At 45.6% G+C, this 18,504-nt stretch overlaps 1 protein-coding gene across 1 annotated transcript; it reads left to right on the forward strand.

Moving 5' to 3' along the window:
• Nucleotides 1-1,539: 1,539 nt before the first annotated feature.
• On the forward strand, nucleotides 1,540-18,010 carry PLK3 (polo like kinase 3). The gene is made up of 15 exons (XM_083620192.1): nucleotides 1,540-1,875; nucleotides 6,072-6,179; nucleotides 6,278-6,394; nucleotides 7,775-7,904; nucleotides 8,180-8,267; nucleotides 9,499-9,594; nucleotides 11,316-11,514; nucleotides 12,007-12,133; nucleotides 12,646-12,755; nucleotides 12,864-12,984; nucleotides 13,670-13,753; nucleotides 14,195-14,357; nucleotides 15,007-15,136; nucleotides 15,743-15,853; nucleotides 16,447-18,010. Exons 1-15 carry the CDS (start codon nucleotides 1,678-1,680, stop codon nucleotides 16,639-16,641), a joined length of 1,977 nt encoding a protein of 658 aa, XP_083476318.1. The 5' UTR covers nucleotides 1,540-1,677; the 3' UTR covers nucleotides 16,642-18,010.
• Nucleotides 18,011-18,504: the final 494 nt, after the last annotated feature.

Consider the following 18,504-nt stretch of genomic DNA (forward strand, 5'->3'; position numbering starts at 1 on the left):
CCACACCAAACTGCTCTTAAAGGCACTATTACAAAGGTGTTTGGAAAAGTTGGAAGCCCTGTTGAAAAGAGCAGATAATTTAGTTTTGTTTTAAAGCTACATTGGCAATTGCAATAAGTTTGCATTCAATATCTTGAAGCAAGAGAGTTTTTATTAAATAGAAGTTAAAACAACTAGTTTTCTGCCTTCAGCTGGTCAGGCTCCACCCACTCATAGATTCTCCAGGGATCATCTTCCAACTCCCATCCCAGTGTTTCTTATACGGAAAAGTCTCTCAATTTCTACAATCACCACAGTTATCATATGCAATCCTAGTTCACAGGATGGATAATTTTTGGGAGTACACAGGTGCATTCCCATCAACTTGTGGTATGGGGAATCAAGCATCCTGTCAGGTCACAATCCCACAAATTTAGGTTCATAATAAGAGTTACTTTTAGCTGTGCAGCTTTTCCTTTAATGCTTGCTTGATGTGCAGACTTTAGCAGATTATAATGCTTCTCTCCATGCTGTGAATATATCACCGCCTGAGGTGAAATGGGAAAGTGCCGCCCTCCCACCCCCCTTTGATTACTGGAGTGACATGACTGCAGCTTCTGGGTTCTGGTGAGATCTTGTGAGAGGTCTGTGAGATCTCACCAGAACCGGGAAACCAAAGCTGCTTCTCCTCACTTCTCTGGCATTGGTGGCAGAGGTGGGCACAGTACCTGTGAGGGTGCCACCCCTTGGGATTCTGCCATCCGAGGCGGCTGTCTCAGACCTCCTCATGGGCAGGGCGGCCCTGGAACAGAGGGAATTGCCTTATACCAGGTCAAACTTCTAAAATAAAGGAGGACTGCAAATTCTAACATAATGAGGAACCCGTGAGACTACCACCCATCACCTTTGACCATGCTGGATGGGTCTGATGAAAGTTGGAGTCCAAAATGTCATCCAGGTGTACTACAACTCCCACCAGGCCCAGCAAGCATGACTGATGCTCAACGGTAGGTGGAGGGCACCAGGTTGACAAAGACTCCTCTAGCCAGTCCAGCACAGTTAAGATGGAGTAGGCTGAAAATTAGTTTTAAAACCAGATGGTGCTCTCAACATAAACTGTAGGATGATGTCCCAAGTGGTCTCTCTCACTCCCTTTCCCTTCCCGAGCCCTACTAAACAACCCTACTGAGCCACACGAGGAATTGCTGAGGATCTTCCCCACAGCATAAACTAGCTCATGGATTGGAAAGAAACAACGCAGAGTTCACTGTCCTAGGAAAACCGAGCTCAAGCCAACTTTGGATTTGATTCATTGGTCTGCCTGCCTCTCCACTGTTAATACTCCAAGGCCTCGGTCGGGGGGAAGGGAGTGAGCGAGGAAAAGCTATTTTTATCTCTCTCGTTCCCTTTCATGCATTCTTCCGAATTTCCCCTTGGCCTTGCAGAAAAAGAAAGTCATCACGCAACTCCCAGCGGGCAGCGGCTGCTTTAAAAAACTAACCCCGCCCCCTGGCTGGAGGGAGGGTTCCCTAGCCGGTGACGTCTGCCGCGCTCATTGATAAAAGCCGCGGGATTCCCTGGCCGCGGGTAGAGGCAGCGTGCGCGCGCGAAACTGCCGGGGCTCCACGTGATTTTTGTGCGGGGAGAGAGAACCGGGGAGAGGGCCGGCCCGCTCGCAGTAAGTGGGCCCCGTCAGCCATGGAGCCCGCTTGCTTCCTCCAGCCGCACCCGTTCGGCGACCCTGGGGTGGGCTCGGATTTGTACAAGCCTTCGCCTCCCGCGGTCACTTCGCCCAAATCCGACCGGGTAGAGCAGCCGAAGCCAGCCGAACCGACGCGGATCATCACCGACCCGGTCTCCGGCAGATCCTACAGCAAAGGCCGCCTGCTTGGAAAGGTACCTGCGGCGTCTTGGGAGAGCGGTGGGCGAAGGAATTTCTCCCTTCCCAGCCCCGCTGCCTTTTAGTCTGAGCCGGCCGGCTTCTAGCGTATGCGGCCAGGGCTGGGTTCTGGCGCGCCCTAGTGAGGGATCGTGGATTTAAGGGCCAATTCCGACACCACCACCTCGAAAGCTACTCGCGAGTTACGGCGGAGGAGACTTTCGCATAGGGTGACGAACAGCAGCACCCGCGGCTTGTCGCGATAGGGGACCCAAAAGTGCCTCATCCGCTCCCTTCCTCCCTCTTCTCGTTCTCTATTTGCTCGCGTGGAGGGTTTCCTTCCCCCGCCAAGACTTCCCGCTTGATCCGAGGCAGGCATGTCGAGGCACGACTCTTTTTCTCTCTCCCCCTCCCCCAATCTCGTTTTGTGTGGGGCTTCGGGTGCAGATGGGGCTTTAATATTTAACTACTCGTCATTCATTCCCCCACTTCGTATTTTAGTGCGCTCTTCCCCGTCCACTCCCCCCCCCCCAAATGCGGAATCGTCGCGACCGGAGCTTTTAAAGAAGACTAGATAGAAATGGTTAAGCTACACAAGTGGGTCTTAGTGGGGGGGGGGGTGCGAGAGAGGGAGAGAGACGAATAGGAGGCGGGAAATGGCTGCTGTTTTCCCCAAAAAATTACAATAGGCCATCTCTTAGGACTTCTCCAGGGCAGCTATGATTCCATTTGACTGAGTCAAGCACGTCTGGGACCGGATGTTCAAATCGTAGTTCTTAGCCCTTTGGCGACTAGTAAGCCGTTTTCTGGTGGGTTTCTTTAGGTTTTGGGTTCTCTTGCAGATGCTGAACTGCAACTACTGGTCTAATTCAGTGAATATGTTCTGGGATGCTGTAACATATCCCAAGTGCATTCTTATACTATTTGTACAACATGGACCACAGGGATTTGGGGAGGGAGGGGGAAGGGATATGGTTGGTGATTTAGATTACTTAATCTGCATTATTTATAGTCCTACTTCAACAAAGTAGGTGCTGGGGAAAGCTGACCACCACACCTTACACCTTCCAGAGAGCTAGTGTGATACCATGATTGGAGTTCTGGGATGGGATGTAGATGGCCATATTTAAAATTCTGTTTGCATGAAGTTTGTTGAGTGATCTTAGGCGGGTCATACTCTCTGCCAACTGTTCTCTACAGGGCTAAGATTATGCTACTGTGACCTCCTTGGAAGAACAGTAGAGCCTAAATGTAAAAAAATTTAGCAGACAACTTGGGGATTGGATCCCAACAGTTTCTCATGTTTATCCAGGAGTGTCAAGTAGCTTGGTTAGCAAAAGCCTCATGCAGTAGATTGCTGTTGGAGGCTTGCTAACCTGCAATATGGAGGTTTCAGAAGGGTGGTGAGTGTCTGTTTCTGCTTGAAACATACGTTGTAGATATTTTCCACATTTATTATGCTATTTTTGTGATATACAAATGACATGAGAAACTTGGTAGACATATTTATATAACATTATTGTTTATAAAATCCAAATAATAATAAGCACATATCTGATGCTTACTGTTGCGAAGCCATGTAAGCTTGCTAAAGATCAGGGATCAGCAACCTTTTTCAGCTGTGGGCCAGTCCACCATCCCTCAGACCATGTGGTGGGCTGGACTATATTTTGGAAAAAAAATGAACAAATTCCTATGCCCCACAAATAACCCAGAGATGCATTTTAAATAAAAGCACACATTCTACTCATGTAAAAACACCAGGCAGGCCCCACAAATAACCCAGAGATGCATTTTAAATAAAAGCACACATTCTACTCATGTAAAAACACGCTGATTCCCGGACCATCCGTGGGCCGGATTGAGAAGGTGATTGGGCCGCATCTGGCCCACGGACTGCCTCAAATGGATTCTAGGCAAGGACTTCAGTGATTGGAGAAGGGGCCTTCTGTCTGCTGTTCCTTTAAAGGAGCAGGGGCCTTCAGGGTTCCATTCATCCTTTGTTCCATTCTATAGCATCATTCCCTGGCAAATGTAAATTTTGCTCAGCAGCCAATTTAGTAACAAAGTCTGCAAAAGGATGCAATTTTTTGTTGACAGTTAGAAAGGAAAAAAGATGACAGAACATTTTAGAACAGTAAAACAAACACAACACTGTGGTAATAGTTGTTGAGATGTTGCATGACTGCACTGGTTATATGCATTGCAAACACTGGTTTCCCAGACTATGCACATATTTTTCTTTTTTGCCTTAGAACTCTTCTGATTCATTTTTTTCCCCCTGGCTCAAAACCACCTTGCTCATTGAGCAATCTGTGTAATCAGGTTTCAGAGTAGGGGGTGGGGGAAACCAGCAGCATTTCCACTGGAAATCTCTCCTCTTGGTGAGCAAAGCTGGCATTGTTTCGAAGATCGTGCTTTGAAGGAGGGGTGCGTCGGTTGGTTCCTTTTGCCCTACATCAAACAATGTGATGTGTCATATGGAAAATCTGCTCATTGTGTATGGGGGTGTCTTGGCACTTCCAAACGCGGTAGAGCTAATGTCGAATTTGGCAGTGTGTATAATTCTCTCTCTCCCCCCAACCCCTGTTCTTACTGCTTCTTTGAAAGATCCTTTCTGGCAATACCAGCCAGAGCTGTTTCTGTGCTGATGCCCAAGCTAGGATTTTATGAGAAACTGGTTTCTCTTTGTTCAGGATGATGTATAGGTGTGAGGCTTATTTTAGGTAAGGTGTAGGCTGTAGCAAAGATATACTTTCTTTACAGCTGGAAAAACCTGTCTCTAGTCCTCCTTCAGTGCTGGTTGTCTTGTGAGAAGAACTAAATCACATTCTGTTAAAAAAAGCATGATGACAGTGGGTGTGGGGAAACCCAAAGGAATAGACACAAACCCTAGGATAGTGAGAGCTGTAACATGAAACAAAATGTATGTTCTGGAGAATGTTCTAAACCATAGTCAGAAGTGAAAACTGTTTCTTTAAAATGGAATGTTTTCACTACATAACATGCTCAAATGTTTGAATTGGGAGAATATTTTGTTTACCATTATGAAAATAAGTTGGTTTTCAAGTTACACAAACTTGCCCATAAATTTTGAATATCCAAAGGGGCAGGACACAAATGCTGGACTTCCTCTGTTCAAGTTCCTCAAACTTGTCCCTCCTGACTTGGAATGGAACTTTTATTTTATCGAGCCATACACTTGGCCTAGGTTATAATTTCAATATATTGCAATGTCACTGAGGGAATGGAATGGAATGGAATGAAAGAAATGTCTTGGGCATGTTTCCCAAACTTGAAATTATGATGCTGGATCCCTCTCATTTAAACAAAACTTGGAAGCCCGTGAAATATTTGAGTTGATTATTGAGTCTGTTCTTTAGCACCATGGTTGAGATATTACTGTGCTTAAGTGGCTATGACCATGTTTTGAAGTAGTCCATCCTTAAAGGACTTGAAGGGTGAGTTCACATTAGTTCTTGCCATCTGGCTGGGTTCCTGTTTTGGTATACTTTGCCTGAGGTGCTAAGGCAGTGATCTCAGGCATATGTTAGATGTTTCTCACACTTCAGGTTAGAATGCTGTTAGTCATGCGGCAATTGCATTTTCTGTGATCTCATCCTGCTTAGATTGAATTGGATCCCATCCTAATCCTGTTTCCTTGCTTTTTGTGGTCTTGATGTCTAGTTCTAGTTCTAGGCGAAGATCTGAGAGAATGCTTAGTATGTCGAAAGCAGGCACATGAACCTCAGTCCAAAGTCCAACCATTGACAAGCATCAGATCTCTAGGGACTCTAGCAAAAAATGGTCTTTCCACTACTACTTATGAGCCTTTTAACTGGAGATTTTCTGTATATACAGCATATGCTGTAAAACCAACCTTCTGAACTAAGGACTCCTGTTCTGATACCCATTACGCATGAATGAAAGCAGGCAGTTCTTCCAGTTCTTCTTGTGATACCTTAAAAGAAGAGCCTTAAAATCTATCCTCAACTAGTGTTTCATGTTGACTTAGTTTTGGTGGCAAATATAGTCCTAGCACTTTGGCTGAAGACCGCGGTTCCCCTATTTTTATTTAAGAAGTCAAATTGATGGTACAGGTGCCAGGGGGAAATGAGACCTGAGATGCTTCCCATGAGTTGCTAATCTATCAAGGACAAGAAAGGAGTTTTCTTTAGCCCACCCTCCTAATTGCTGCCTTATTGGTTTGCAGGGTGGATTTGCAAGGTGCTATGAAGTGACAGACCTCTCGAGCAACAAGACCTATGCAGTGAAGGTCATTCCTCACAGCAGAGTGGCCAAGCCACACCAACGGGAGAAGGTATGTAGCTCCGAGTCCAGAGCAGAATGAGGATAGCTGGGGTGTTGGCCATATCCCTAGCTACCAACTCTTAAACTTTCTGATTATGCTTCTTCCAGATCATCAATGAAATTGAGTTGCACAGAGACCTGCACCACAAACACATCGTGAAGTTCTCACATCATTTTGAGGATACGGAGAACATCTATATCTTCCTTGAGCACTGCAGCAGGAAAGTGAGTCCCAACTTTTCTTTCTCTACAGGGAACCTGTACCTCCCCATCAGGCATACTTTATTTCCGTTGGACTCAATGTTTTATTGCACTAACAAAGGGCAGCAGAAATAGAACCTGTAGAATGGTTTGCATTGAACAACAGGCCTCTGCCTATACTAGATATATCACCCACTGGATACTTCCCATGGGTACAATGGATGAAAGTATGGTTTTCTGTAATGATTAGACATGGTAGGAAAAGGTGGGATATATTACTGCAGCACAGGGAGTTGCTGGGTTAGAATGCCTCTTATTGTGTCAAAGCAGTAGGGCCAGTAATAGTGGCAATTAGTGCTGTTGTCAGACATTTCCCAGGAGTGCTGGGGACCATGTAGGTCAGGCAGACCTCTTTCAGCATCCTTGGGAATGTAGGAATGTTCACAGGCAGGTTTCCTTACCGATACTGAATTGGCACATTTGCTGTTTGCCATTTGATACTCCTGCTTTGGACGATACAGCGCCACAAATGCTTGCATAAGAATCTGTCATACAGGTGCCCTTGGCATGGAAGCTGCAGCTGCCATGCATAACAGTCATGCTATTTTAGCTGCTTGTTCTCTGTTTGCAGTTCAAACCCCTGTAAACACAGTAAGTCAGCCACTGGCATCTTAATGGCTTTGGCTGCTCTGGGATAGATCAAACTTGATATAAAACTGCCCTGCAAGGATTACTTGTTGGAATAGTGCTTGTATAGAAGGAATTGGGATTGGATCCAGGATTTCACACAGGAACTTCATTTTGCTAAAACAGAACTGGTTATTGCTGTCTAGAGGCTTTTCTTGGTGCACTTCAGTTGCATTTCTTAATGTTTAATAGAGTTCGTTTATCTTCATTCGGCTTGCTTGTAAGCCTTGCATGATTAAATCTGCAGTCTTCACATCCATTTTGGAATAACTGTTGGGAGAGGTCTAGTAAATCCCCCTGGACTCATGACTAGCCTCGTGTATAAAGGGCACATTGTAGCACATCTTGGAATCTTTGTGATTGGACCCTGAAAAGAGATTAATTTTAGAGAAGCCATAAAACATGAAGATGCATCCCTAGCTGGATTCAGAGGTTTAGGATGGGAGAAGGAGGAGAATCTGATACTGGAAGACAAGTGTGTGAGAGTTTTGGAATACTTGCCCAAACCACTATTTTGAACCTGAGAGGAGGTTGGCTTAGCATTGCCCAGTGAGCTTCATGGCTGAGGAGTCCTTTGAATATGGTACTTCCAATACTAATACTGGAACAACTACACCACCCTGGTTCTTACCTGCAATACACCAGGACAACTAGCCATTCTTAGACTAATAGTAGTCTGCAAGGAGCATCTCTTTAACCAAACCTTTTCTCTTGCAGTCTTTGGCACATATCTGGAAATCCCGGCACACCCTTCTGGAGGCAGAGGTCCGATATTACCTCAAACAGATCATCTCTGCCTTGAAATACCTCCACCTTAAGGGCATCCTGCACCGGGATCTGAAACTGGGTATGTGCAACATAGCTGCTCTCTTGTTCATTTGGGAGCGAATTTGTATTGTTGAGGTTGAAGTAACCTTCAGAAGACGGCATCCAATCTCCTTGTATCTTAGAAACTTGCATTTTAAAAATACAAAAACTGGGTTTCTAGATACTAAAGCCTATTCAGGAAATGCTGTTCTGTGGGGAATAAGCACAGCTTTGTCTTCTAGGTATCTAGAGGAGGAACTGCTGAGACAGTTGCACAATGTTTGACATTTAGAGCCCTGTTATTTTCTGTTGCAGGTAACTTTTTCATCAATGAAAACATGGAACTGAAAGTTGGAGACTTTGGTTTGGCTGCCAGACTGGAGCCCGCAGACCAGCGAAAAAAGTAGGTGGCTTGATGGATCACTTTCGTATGCTCTTTCTTTGTCGAATGCTGCCCTAGCTTACTCCAGAGTAAAGAGGTTCTCTTACAGTGTCTCCTTGGCCTGTTTATCCCACCACACACACCCCTTTGCAGCTGTGTGTGTTTGGGGAAGGGGGAATTGGAGCACAACAGGGACACTGGACTTGAAATACTCTTTTGCTTCAGCCTGGAACTTGGTGGTGAAAGGAACAAAGCAGTTACTGTGTGTGCAGTTCTGTCTAAGGCAGAAGCCTCATGTTTGCACAGCAGAGAGAAACAATGCCCAACCTTATATTGGATTTCTGCCTCATGCAAAGTGTTGCTGCTGTAACTGCGATGGGCAAGCATACAGCGTAGAAAGGAGTTCTGGATGGGGAAGGGTTCTTAACACAACAGGGTAGCAGTGAGTGGGTATAGGTGCAAGGGACAGCCGAGTCAGTACTATTGCGATTCTAGTCAGAAAGATGTGACTGAGGCTACTGGGAGGCTCACGCAGCAAAGTAGTATGGTATTGGTTGGTTCATTCACATGTTGCAGGGGCACCAGGGGGCTGGAAAAGGAGCTACAGTGAGATGCGCCAGTCAGAGCCTCAGCTGCAGCCTTGAAAACTGGCAGAATGATCTTGTCAGATCAGGGTTTTTGTTACCCACTTGATCAGCTGTGATCCTATTGTAGTAAAATAAACCTTGTTCACTGTTTGCTTCGAGTTAAGAAACTATAATCCAGCCTGTACTATTGCAAAAGAGGACGCCCCACGTCTAACAGTAGAACTCTTTAAAAAAGGGGGAAAAGAGACCTTTTTAAACTAAGAGTTCTGTGGTTAATTGAATCGCATGTTGTAACTTTCCCCAGGTACATGTTTACTCAGCTTAAATCTTTGCAGTAGGAAATGAAGAGGGTGTTGTGAAAGTGGTATTTCTGTAGAAACTTCGGTGAGGCTGGCATGGCTTGGCATGGTCTATGGTAGAAGACCTTAAGATGTCACAAATGAAGCTGCCCTGAGCCAGACTACTTGTCCATGATAACCAAGGGATTGAGCCTGGGACCGAGTTCAGCATGCAAGGCATGCAGTCTACCACTGAGGCATACCCTTTCCCCTTTGCTCTTCCGGCAGCAGGATTTCCTATGCCAGAACTTCCCTTTTTGTACTGCTGGCATGGCAAGGAATCCCTCCTGTAGCCCAACTAATGATCCTATGTGTGTTTGCTTCCAGGACTATCTGTGGTACCCCCAATTACCTTGCCCCCGAAGTGCTCCTGCGACAAGGGCACGGGCCGGAGTCAGATGTGTGGTCTTTGGGCTGTGTCATGTAAGTCCAAAGCACGTTTTCCCCCCCTCTGAAGGCTTATTGCAGGCCTGTTTCAGTGCTGCAACTTCTTGGCTTTTTAGCTCTTTTTGTATAGCTAAATGGGAGGAAGCAGGATTCTTTGGCCAGCATGTTCTAGCACAGTGGTTCTCAACCTGCGGGTCCCCAGATGTTGTTGGTCTACAATTCCCATCACCCCTAATCTCTGGCCTTGCTAGCTAGGGGTGATGGGAGTTGTAGTCCAACAACATCTGGGGACCCACAGGTTGAGAAAGGCTGCCTAGCACAACATAAAGCTTGTTGAAGATTAGGTACTAAAAAATAATAGGCTACAGGCAAGAGCTTGGAGTGGGCGGCAAATGCAGGAACCCTAAAGAGAAGCTGCGATGAAATTAAATGCATGAAGCATGGAGTCTGCATGCAGCCAAGCAGCCTAAATTCCAGCTGTTGACACATTGCTTCAAACAAAGGATTCCTCTTCTCAAAAAATGTTGATGGCTTTGTCGGGGAAATTGTTAGTTAGCCACAGAGCACCACTGCATATCCCTCTATCTGGGGCTCAAACAGACAGGTGGTAATTGAAGTCGGGGTTATTGAAGATTGGTGGAGTGAGGAATCAGTTTGCTCAAGTATATTGGGATCAAATCGCAAACAGCTTTGTAGGGCTCCTTGCTTAAGTGCTTATTGCCTCCCTATTGCTTCCATAAATGCTGAAGCACTTGTGTCAGCTTGACAGCGTAGTGCACCATGTTCTGCACTAGATGAAGCTCACAAACACTTACCGAGGGCATCTTAAGAGGGAAAGTAGCGGTTGAAGCTTTTCAGTGGTTGATAAAGCTGAGGGCTTTGCCAATTTATTTTAAGTGCTCTTGGCTATGATAGTAGTGTGGAATTCAGGCTACCTGTTGGATCCCCTGAGCAATGGAAGTATCGGTCTGAGTATTACATAAATGCTTGTATGCTGAGCATATGTTGCTAGCATAGCTTGACTGCAACTAGACCCATAAAGCTTTGCCCAAAATGACTGCTTAAATGTATTTCTGGGCCATATATAAGATGGTCTGTTTTAAGGACAAATCTGTTTATTTGATGAAACTCAAAACACCACAAAGCTGCTGCTAATCTTCCACAATCTTATTGACAATTTCATTAGAACAAATGGAAAAAGTGGCTGGCCTGTGGTTCACAGCTGGCTATTTGGCTCAGGTGCTATTCGGCTGCTTTCCGGAGTGTCATCTTAAAAAATAGTTTGTGCCTTCAGTTGTCTTTGCCTTGGTTAGCCACAGCTTCCTGTTAAGTTTTCACAGCGCAGTAAATGGAAATTTTTATCTTGAGTGCTGGGGGTGAGGGAAGAGTAGCCTTGAACCGGGTGACTGCAAAGGGGAGATCCCTCCTTCTCTCCTTTTCCCAGTTTTCAGCTGTGCACAGAACCTCTTCTAGAAAGGCTTGGCTTGCTAGCTCTGATCACATGGAAGGGCTGTCACTTGCTCTCCGGATGTGCCTCCGGTCTGCAAGCACCTGAAGCGACAGCAGTGTCTTATGAGCTTCATTACAGGGAGCACTTAACTGGGTGTTGCCGCCTGTCAGACTTCCTCCAGAGTTGTTGCTGAGTCATGTGCTCATGGAGGCTGCCAAGGGCAGGCTGCTAGGCCAGAACTATTCTGGAGTCTCCTCAGCACTGAGTGAATTCACCACTTGCCACCTTTCTTCTCCCCACCCCTCAGGTACACGTTGCTGTGTGGGACGCCCCCTTTTGAGACTTCTGACCTCAAGGAGACCTACAAGTGCATCAAGCATGTCACCTACACGCTCCCAGCCTTCCTTTCCCTACCAGCCAAGAACCTGCTCGTTGGCATCTTGAAACGCAACCCCCAGGACCGCTTCACGCTGGAGGAGATCTTGGACCATGAGTTCTTCACCAAAGTGAGCAGCAATCCTGTGTGTGTGTGTGTGTGTGTGTGTGTGTGTGTTCTAGCAATGTCACTGCCAAGGTAGTAAGCTAGGCTACACAACATGCTGTAAGGTGAGAAGTGGCAATATCTCTTTCTTGGGGTGATAACTTCTTCCTTTTCATATGGAGTCTGTGACTGGGCCACCACCATTATTGGAATGGCAGTGTTCTATTAATATGGGTGTTAGCTCCTGGGATCCTGCCTGGATTGCAATTTAGATAATTACATCCTGCTTCTAATTATCGGTTAACAATCCTCAGATATCTTTGCTCTATGCTGCCTGGTTATTATACCCTTTCCAAGGGTGCATGTGATTTAGAGGACTTGCAAAACTTGTGAATGTGGCCAAATCCTGTCGATTGGCAATAGGGCCTTGAAGAAGCTGGCATTGGTCCAGTATATTGTGTACAGTCTGTTCTGATGCATAGCTCAGCTTCGCTAATTAGTTCCCTCAACTTTCAAGGGATACACGCCTGATAAGCTCCCACCCAGCAGCTGTGTGATGGTGCCAGAACTGAACCCTCCCAACCCTGCCAGGAGCCTGTTTGTAAAGGTCACAAAGACTCTCTTTGGGAAAAGGAAGTCAAAAGGTAAGTTGCACGTTGACCTCTTGTTCTGGGAACTGTCTGTAGCCCCTGTGAAAGCTTATGCTCACACTTCTGCTTAATAAGAGCCAAAGGCCCACCGAGGTCAGTGTTTGGTTCATGCCAAGGCCAACAATATGCCTTTGGGAAGCACATAAGCAAGGCATGAGGCTAATAGCAACATGTTGGTCCTGCCTGGAAGTAGCCACTAGTTTTCCCTTGATGTTTCATCTGCAGGATTGGGAAACTGGGAGATACTAGGATTGGCAATAAACTCCAGACACTGCAGCCCTTCACCACCTGATGCATGGAATAGAAGAATATGGGGAAAGGAGGCTTGCCACTTGGATCCGTAAATTAACACCAAGTGGCCAAGCCAGAGCAACCCCTAGAACTCCCATGTCAGTCCCTAACCCCTAATGTATGTACTTGACAGAGTCTACTTTAAGCAATATCTGCAGCCCTGACCTGTTGACTTCGTGTTAGGATCTTATTAACTTGTATTCTTCTTACTTTAGTTAAGAGGGCTCCTTCAGAAGACAGGGATGATATCTCCAAGCTGGTAACAGGCCTTGTGAAGACCTCCATCTGCAGGCAACTGAGCCACAAAACTGTCGAAGGGAATGAGGTAAACTAACTGCAGGAACTTGGCTGTTCAGTTGTGGCTTTCAGAGGAAGGAAAGAGAAACAAGGAAGTTACCCTGCTATTTGCTGATCAGACTTTCTGTCTCCTTAGGTCACTCCTTTGAATGGTCAGAGTCCCGGCTCTAGCCCAGTAGATACGGTAGCAGAGGAAGGCTCACAGAAATCTATCTCCAGGTCCATTCGTGGGACGATGGCTAGCAGCAGCTGTGAAGGTGAGAAGTGGCAATGTCTCAATTAGCAGTTCCTCCTTAACAGTGTATTTTGGTCAGATGGAATCTGCTGTCTGTCAGGACTAGTCCCAGGGTGGCAGAGGGCCTTCAAGAGCAAAGCAGAGAAGTACTTCATCGTGGACAGTAGGTCCAACAAGCAGTTTAAGTCTTGAGCAGACCGACTCTGAACTGGCAGGTTCAGTCTCACAATGCCTATCAGTCATCGAAACTGAACAACAGATCCATTCTTAGAGGCGGGGTAACTCTGGATACTGGAGACAATTGGGGAGGGCCATTGCTGTCACATCCTCCATTGTTTCTGAAAAAAATCATTTCTGCTTGTGGTTAGATAATGAATTCTATTCTGGGTTCGATGGTCTTTTGGCTGGGTCCTGTAGGTCTTAATGTTAGAAGTGGCTTAATTTGAGGATGCAAAAGCTGTGGCCCTGCAGAGGTTGTTGGGCCCCAACTTCCTTCAGCCCTAGACTGCATAGCCAGTGGTTGGAGATTATGAGAGTTGTAATCCAGCAACAGGGGGTCAAGGGGTCAACAGGTTCTTCAGCCTTTCTCTTCCCACTCCCGTTTGAATTTTGAGCTTCGGGAGCAGAAAATCTCTTGAGCTTGGCCCATGTAAGCTGATTTTGTAAAAACTTAACTATCTTCTTCCCCTCTTTCCCCCACCCACTAGTATTTGAAGACTGTGTCACAGCATCATCTGTCATTGAATCAGCCATTGGTCTTCTGAAGAACTGTCTATCTGTCATGCCACCAGGTAACTTAAGGGAGTATCACAACCCCTGGGATGGTTAGAGACAAATGGAAGAACTGTTGTCTTGGATGTTGATATTAAGGAGGAGGAGGAGAGGTGCAGCCCTAGTTCCTCTAACCTGCTAAAGAGGCTTTTAACATCAGACTCCCTGGATCCCGGTTACCTGATATTTGTCGTCATCCAGAATAAGGGCCACCTCCTTTTAGGTAGCATCCTGATGGAATGCAGAAACTAAGGGGTGGTGTGTGTGTCCATCTACCTATTTATCTAGATAAATGGTAATCCAATTATTAATTTGCAACATCTGGGAGTAGGAAAGTTGAGACTGATTCTGTTCCTATCCCAAGCATGACCTCTTCTCTTTCAACCTCATTTCAGTACCACTTTTGAAATAGGTTTGAACCTATTAGCTTTATTTAATGAGTACCTTTCTTCCCTGTCCAGCTGAGAGGAATCCTGCTTCCCTGGCTTGCCATGAGCACTTTGTCTGGGTGAGCAAGTGGGTGGACTATTCCAACAAGTATGGTTTCGGCTATCAGCTCTCCAACCACAGCATTGGTGTCCTCTTCAATGATGGAACTCATATGGCCCTCTCTGCCAACTGGAAGTGAGTGGAAGAAATGGACTTCCTGGAGGGTTTTGAGGTTGGGAAATGTAGAAGTGTAGTCATGGCCTACCTTGACTAGGGCTCAGGTCCTACTTAGCCACCTTCTGGTGTGGTGAGGGGGACTGCAAGATATTGTATGGATCAAATTCTTGAGTAACCCACAAGCATGGGAGAAGGGGCTTCCCCTATTTGGAGCAAGGCTAGAGGACTAGATTGTGGGAGGAGTTGAACATTGTGCTAAAGGAAGTATTTTTTTAGTGTGAGCATTTCTGCTTGCTAGGCAGAATGACCTCCCTTCTCCCTGTGTGTTCTGGCGCTTCTACCAACCCCTGCCCCCCAGTAGATTGAGGAGGAGAGGGCAAGTCCAGTTTGCAATAGCAGGCACCCTTGCACTGGTTTCAGCTAGTTGAATGCACTTAGTTGAATCAGGCTCTATCTTTATGATCTTATGGTTGTGGGGACAGTGTGTTTGCCCACATGGGGGTTTGTCTTGGGATGATGCAAAAGGTTTGATTCAATAAGGAACAGACAACCTTTAAGGGTTTGGGTTTTTTTGAGCATAGCAGATAGACCACTTTCATAAACTGAAGCTGAAGTTTCATGACTACAATCTGGCTACTGCAGCTAACTGCATTCTCTTTCCCTTCAGGAAAGTGCATTACAACCTGACAAACAGCAAGCATTTCTCCTTCCCGGCTTCAGCTGTCCCTGAGCAGCTGCAGGGGCAGATGGGTGTCCTGCAGTATTTTGCCTCATATATGGAACAGCATCTAATGAAGGTGAGCAGCTGCCTGGCATGGCGTAGTTGGTATGTGTGTACAGAGTTAGTTGCATTGGCTTGCTGACGACTCGACTCGATGCAGAAAACACGAGTTGCATTTTTGCAGAGAACAATCCCCCCTTGCTCTCAAGTATGTTTGACCATATTCAAGGTTCATAGGAAAAGCCACCCTTGAGGTCTTGTGGGATACACCTGAAAGAACTGAAGCTTTCATCATATTGGCCAAACTTTGGTTCGTGGCTCCAAACACCAAAGCATGTATTTGGTGGGCTCTTTACTGCCAGATTCTGCACTCCTAGTTGCCTTGCCATGCCTGCTCACATCTTTATGACTACTTCATGTACTCAAAGTCTCGATTGGTGGATGGAGTAGGACTTCCTTTCTCAAAGCAGAGATGATCCATTAAACGGATGTGCTAATTCATGTTCCTTGAATTTGATCAGTACTTATCTTCTCCTTTGGCTTGACAGTAGTGTTAGGGATAAAGTTATACGGAAAAACAACTGCTAGGACTAAGCCAGTCATGTGGTGTCAATGATTCTCTAATTTCTCTTTTTTCTTCCCTTCTCTCCACTCCCTCCCCCCCCCCAAAAAAAAATCCCAGGGAGGAGACTTACCCAGCATAGATGAGACTGGACAGGTTCCACTGTTGCTTCTACAATGGGTGAAGACTAATCAGGCCTTGTTGATGCTTTTTAGCAATGGAACCTTTCAGGTAATAATGGCACCAAGTCTTTTTAGCAGATTCCGTAGGCCCTATGTCCTACCTATTGATGGAGGTGGCACATGCTGGCGTTTCATATCCAGTTGCTATAACTATTGTGTGGGGTATAATCTGAAGTGTTGCCTTTTGATTTGGACAAGAAGCTTTCTATGGAGTGTTTCTGAGAATGTGGATGCTAAGCTGAAAGTAGATGCGGGGCTATCTGCTTTGTAGAGCACATTCAGTTCGCTATGGCTATTCTGCTTTTTTTTTGAGTAGCAGCTGGTGTCTTGAAATTATGAATTCTAACACATTTTAAAGCACCTCTACAAATACTAAAACTTATCTGATTCCCATAGGCCCTTTTCTAAATCTGAATTCCTATCCCTTCAGCAGTTTGCCCTTTGTTTCCACTTAGATGGAGATGTCTGTGGTGGGGGCATAAAACTACCCTCCATATTAAGGCTATGCTAGCAGATACCTAGGTGCAGGCCGTGGTTGATGGCTAAACCCGATTGAGTTGGGAGTCCCAAAGGGTAGGGAGTGCTACACAGAAAGAGGCACAAGTATTAAATGTCTATTGTGCTCCATCTCCTTTATTCTAGGTGAACTTCTACAATGATCATACCAAGGTGATCTTCAGCAAACCTGACCACACCTGCCTCCTCACCTACATAAACCGTGACAGGAATTCCTACACCTACAAGCTCAGCAGCATTGCAGAACTTGGCTGTTCACCGGAGCTCCAGCGTAGGCTCAAATACATCCTTAAGCTGCTTCAACAGCGAGTGGATGCATAAGGCTACAGGGTGGACACCTGGTATCCTTGGCCCTTTCTGTTCTTCCAAGAACTTTGTTGTTAACGGTGCAGGAGAAGGCAACACTTGAGACATCAGAATTCTTCCTTAGTCACATGCCTTTCTACAAGGGAAAACTTCAAAACCCAAACTGCACTCAGATTGGGCCAAACCCTTCTTCGGAATCCATCAACTTCTGGGATGCTAGCCACCTAATGACTTTTTATTATTGTTAAAGAAATGGGATTTTTTTCCACTTGCTTTGACATGACTGCTCCAGTCCACATTGGAGAGGAGTAGAGATAACTGTCTTTACTCCTGTGTGGCCTTTGCACAGATGGTTATGCACATTGGCTTGTTCATGGGGAGGGGAGAATCTGTGATCCATACACTCCATGGGAAACAAGTAGTGAGGGTAATAGCAAATCTTTTTTTTTTTAAAAAAAGTTTTCTGAGTTTTGTCCAGTGCCTAATGCCAAATCTGCTGTTGGATCTTGGCATCTCAGAGTCTGAAGGGTTAAAGGGCTGTGAGTCCAGTTCATGTATTCAGGCTAAATCAAGTGATTTCTGTTGTGAGCCATTTCAGGCTCTTGCAACACTACCGCTGCCTTTCCGTGGAATGCAGTTTTTTGTTTTTTGCTCAGAGTTGCATTACTTGCCTAATCCTTGGCTGGTTCTGACTCATGGACCAAACAAGAAATCTGTGAATTGGGTGTGGCTGCTCTGCTAAGAAGGGCAGCAGAAACGGATGCTGCAGAGGCACAAGATCAGACAAACTGCTTCCCTGCTTTAGCTGTGATAGGACTACCACAATCCTTGGGGGACTGTAGTTAGCTGAAGAGCCAGCTTGGCTGCCTTCTGGAATTGGTAGGGAAGAACTGCTACAACTCTTTAATTTGGGAGGAACAGAGGTAGGATAGCTGAATCTTCAGTCTGAAATCAGGGTTAATTCAAATACCTAGTGCTGCTGCTGCTAAGCACTCGAGGCTGCAAAGGTACATGTTGGGTAATGGAACTGTTACACTAATTAGGCAAATGGGATTTTTTTTTTTTTTTTGTGCTGAGACTGTGAAACACCCTGTTTGCCTCATTTTCTTAGCTGTTTTCATTCCAAGATGCAGCAGAGGGATTCTGTAAATTGCCATGGTACAGACTTGAACGGCTTCGTTGGAAGCTGCCAGTTTAATGTTTTGAACTTGACAAGACTATTTGTCCAGCTATGGAGCCTAAATGGTGTGAACAACCTAAGATTTATTTATGTATTTATGAGCTATTTATTTTGCACCTGTGTCTTGTCAATCATTGCACACCATGTCTCCAAAAACCCAGCTGTCTTGATTACAATAAAACTCATTTTTATTTAAAAGCAAAAGAACAATGGTTACTTTGTAAGTGTCTCATTGGTGGTTAGGAGTTTCATTGGGGCTGCCGGCGAGGCAAATAAAAAGCTGTATCAATGTTTCCTTGGTCTAGACTACTATGACATATTTGTGCTATGGAAAGCTGCTTCATATATTAGCATGTCCCCAGACGAAACTTGGCAGGTGTGCACTTACATAGACAGTAGACATACATCATGTGCTAGCTAGCAATACAACATTAGCTGCAGATAATAAAAAACAACTTCCGCTCAAGCAGCAGAAAAAAGATTCTTTTATAGACCTAGTTTGGGGGGGGGAATTCACCTGGTGCTAGAGAAATCAAAGAAGGTGCTTTGCTGGGCATTGCACAGTCAGGACCCCACTGCCAAAAAACCCTTCTTCCCAATAACTCTCTACTGCACTTGTTGGGGTCACCTGGAAAGGGATCTCTGAACTTCATCTCAAAGACTGGGAGGAAACCATTGAGTGGGATTTAAAGATCAAA

This window comes from Podarcis filfolensis (assembly GCF_964270895.1).
Source record: "Podarcis filfolensis genome assembly, chromosome: 6".
In the NCBI taxonomy this organism is placed as follows: Eukaryota; Metazoa; Chordata; class Lepidosauria; order Squamata; family Lacertidae; genus Podarcis; species Podarcis filfolensis.

Excerpts from the sequence above, each read along its gene's own strand:
- PLK3 (XM_083620192.1), top strand. The coding sequence starts at position 1,678 with ATGGAGCCCGCTTGCTTCCTCCAGCCGCACCCGTTCGGCGACCCTGGG. Across the intron at positions 6,395-7,774 it reads TTGAGCACTGCAGCAGGAAA|TCTTTGGCACATATCTGGAA; the intron begins GTGAGTCCCAAC and ends TTTCTCTTGCAG. Across the intron at positions 9,595-11,315 it reads TGGTCTTTGGGCTGTGTCAT|GTACACGTTGCTGTGTGGGA; the intron begins GTAAGTCCAAAG and ends CCCACCCCTCAG.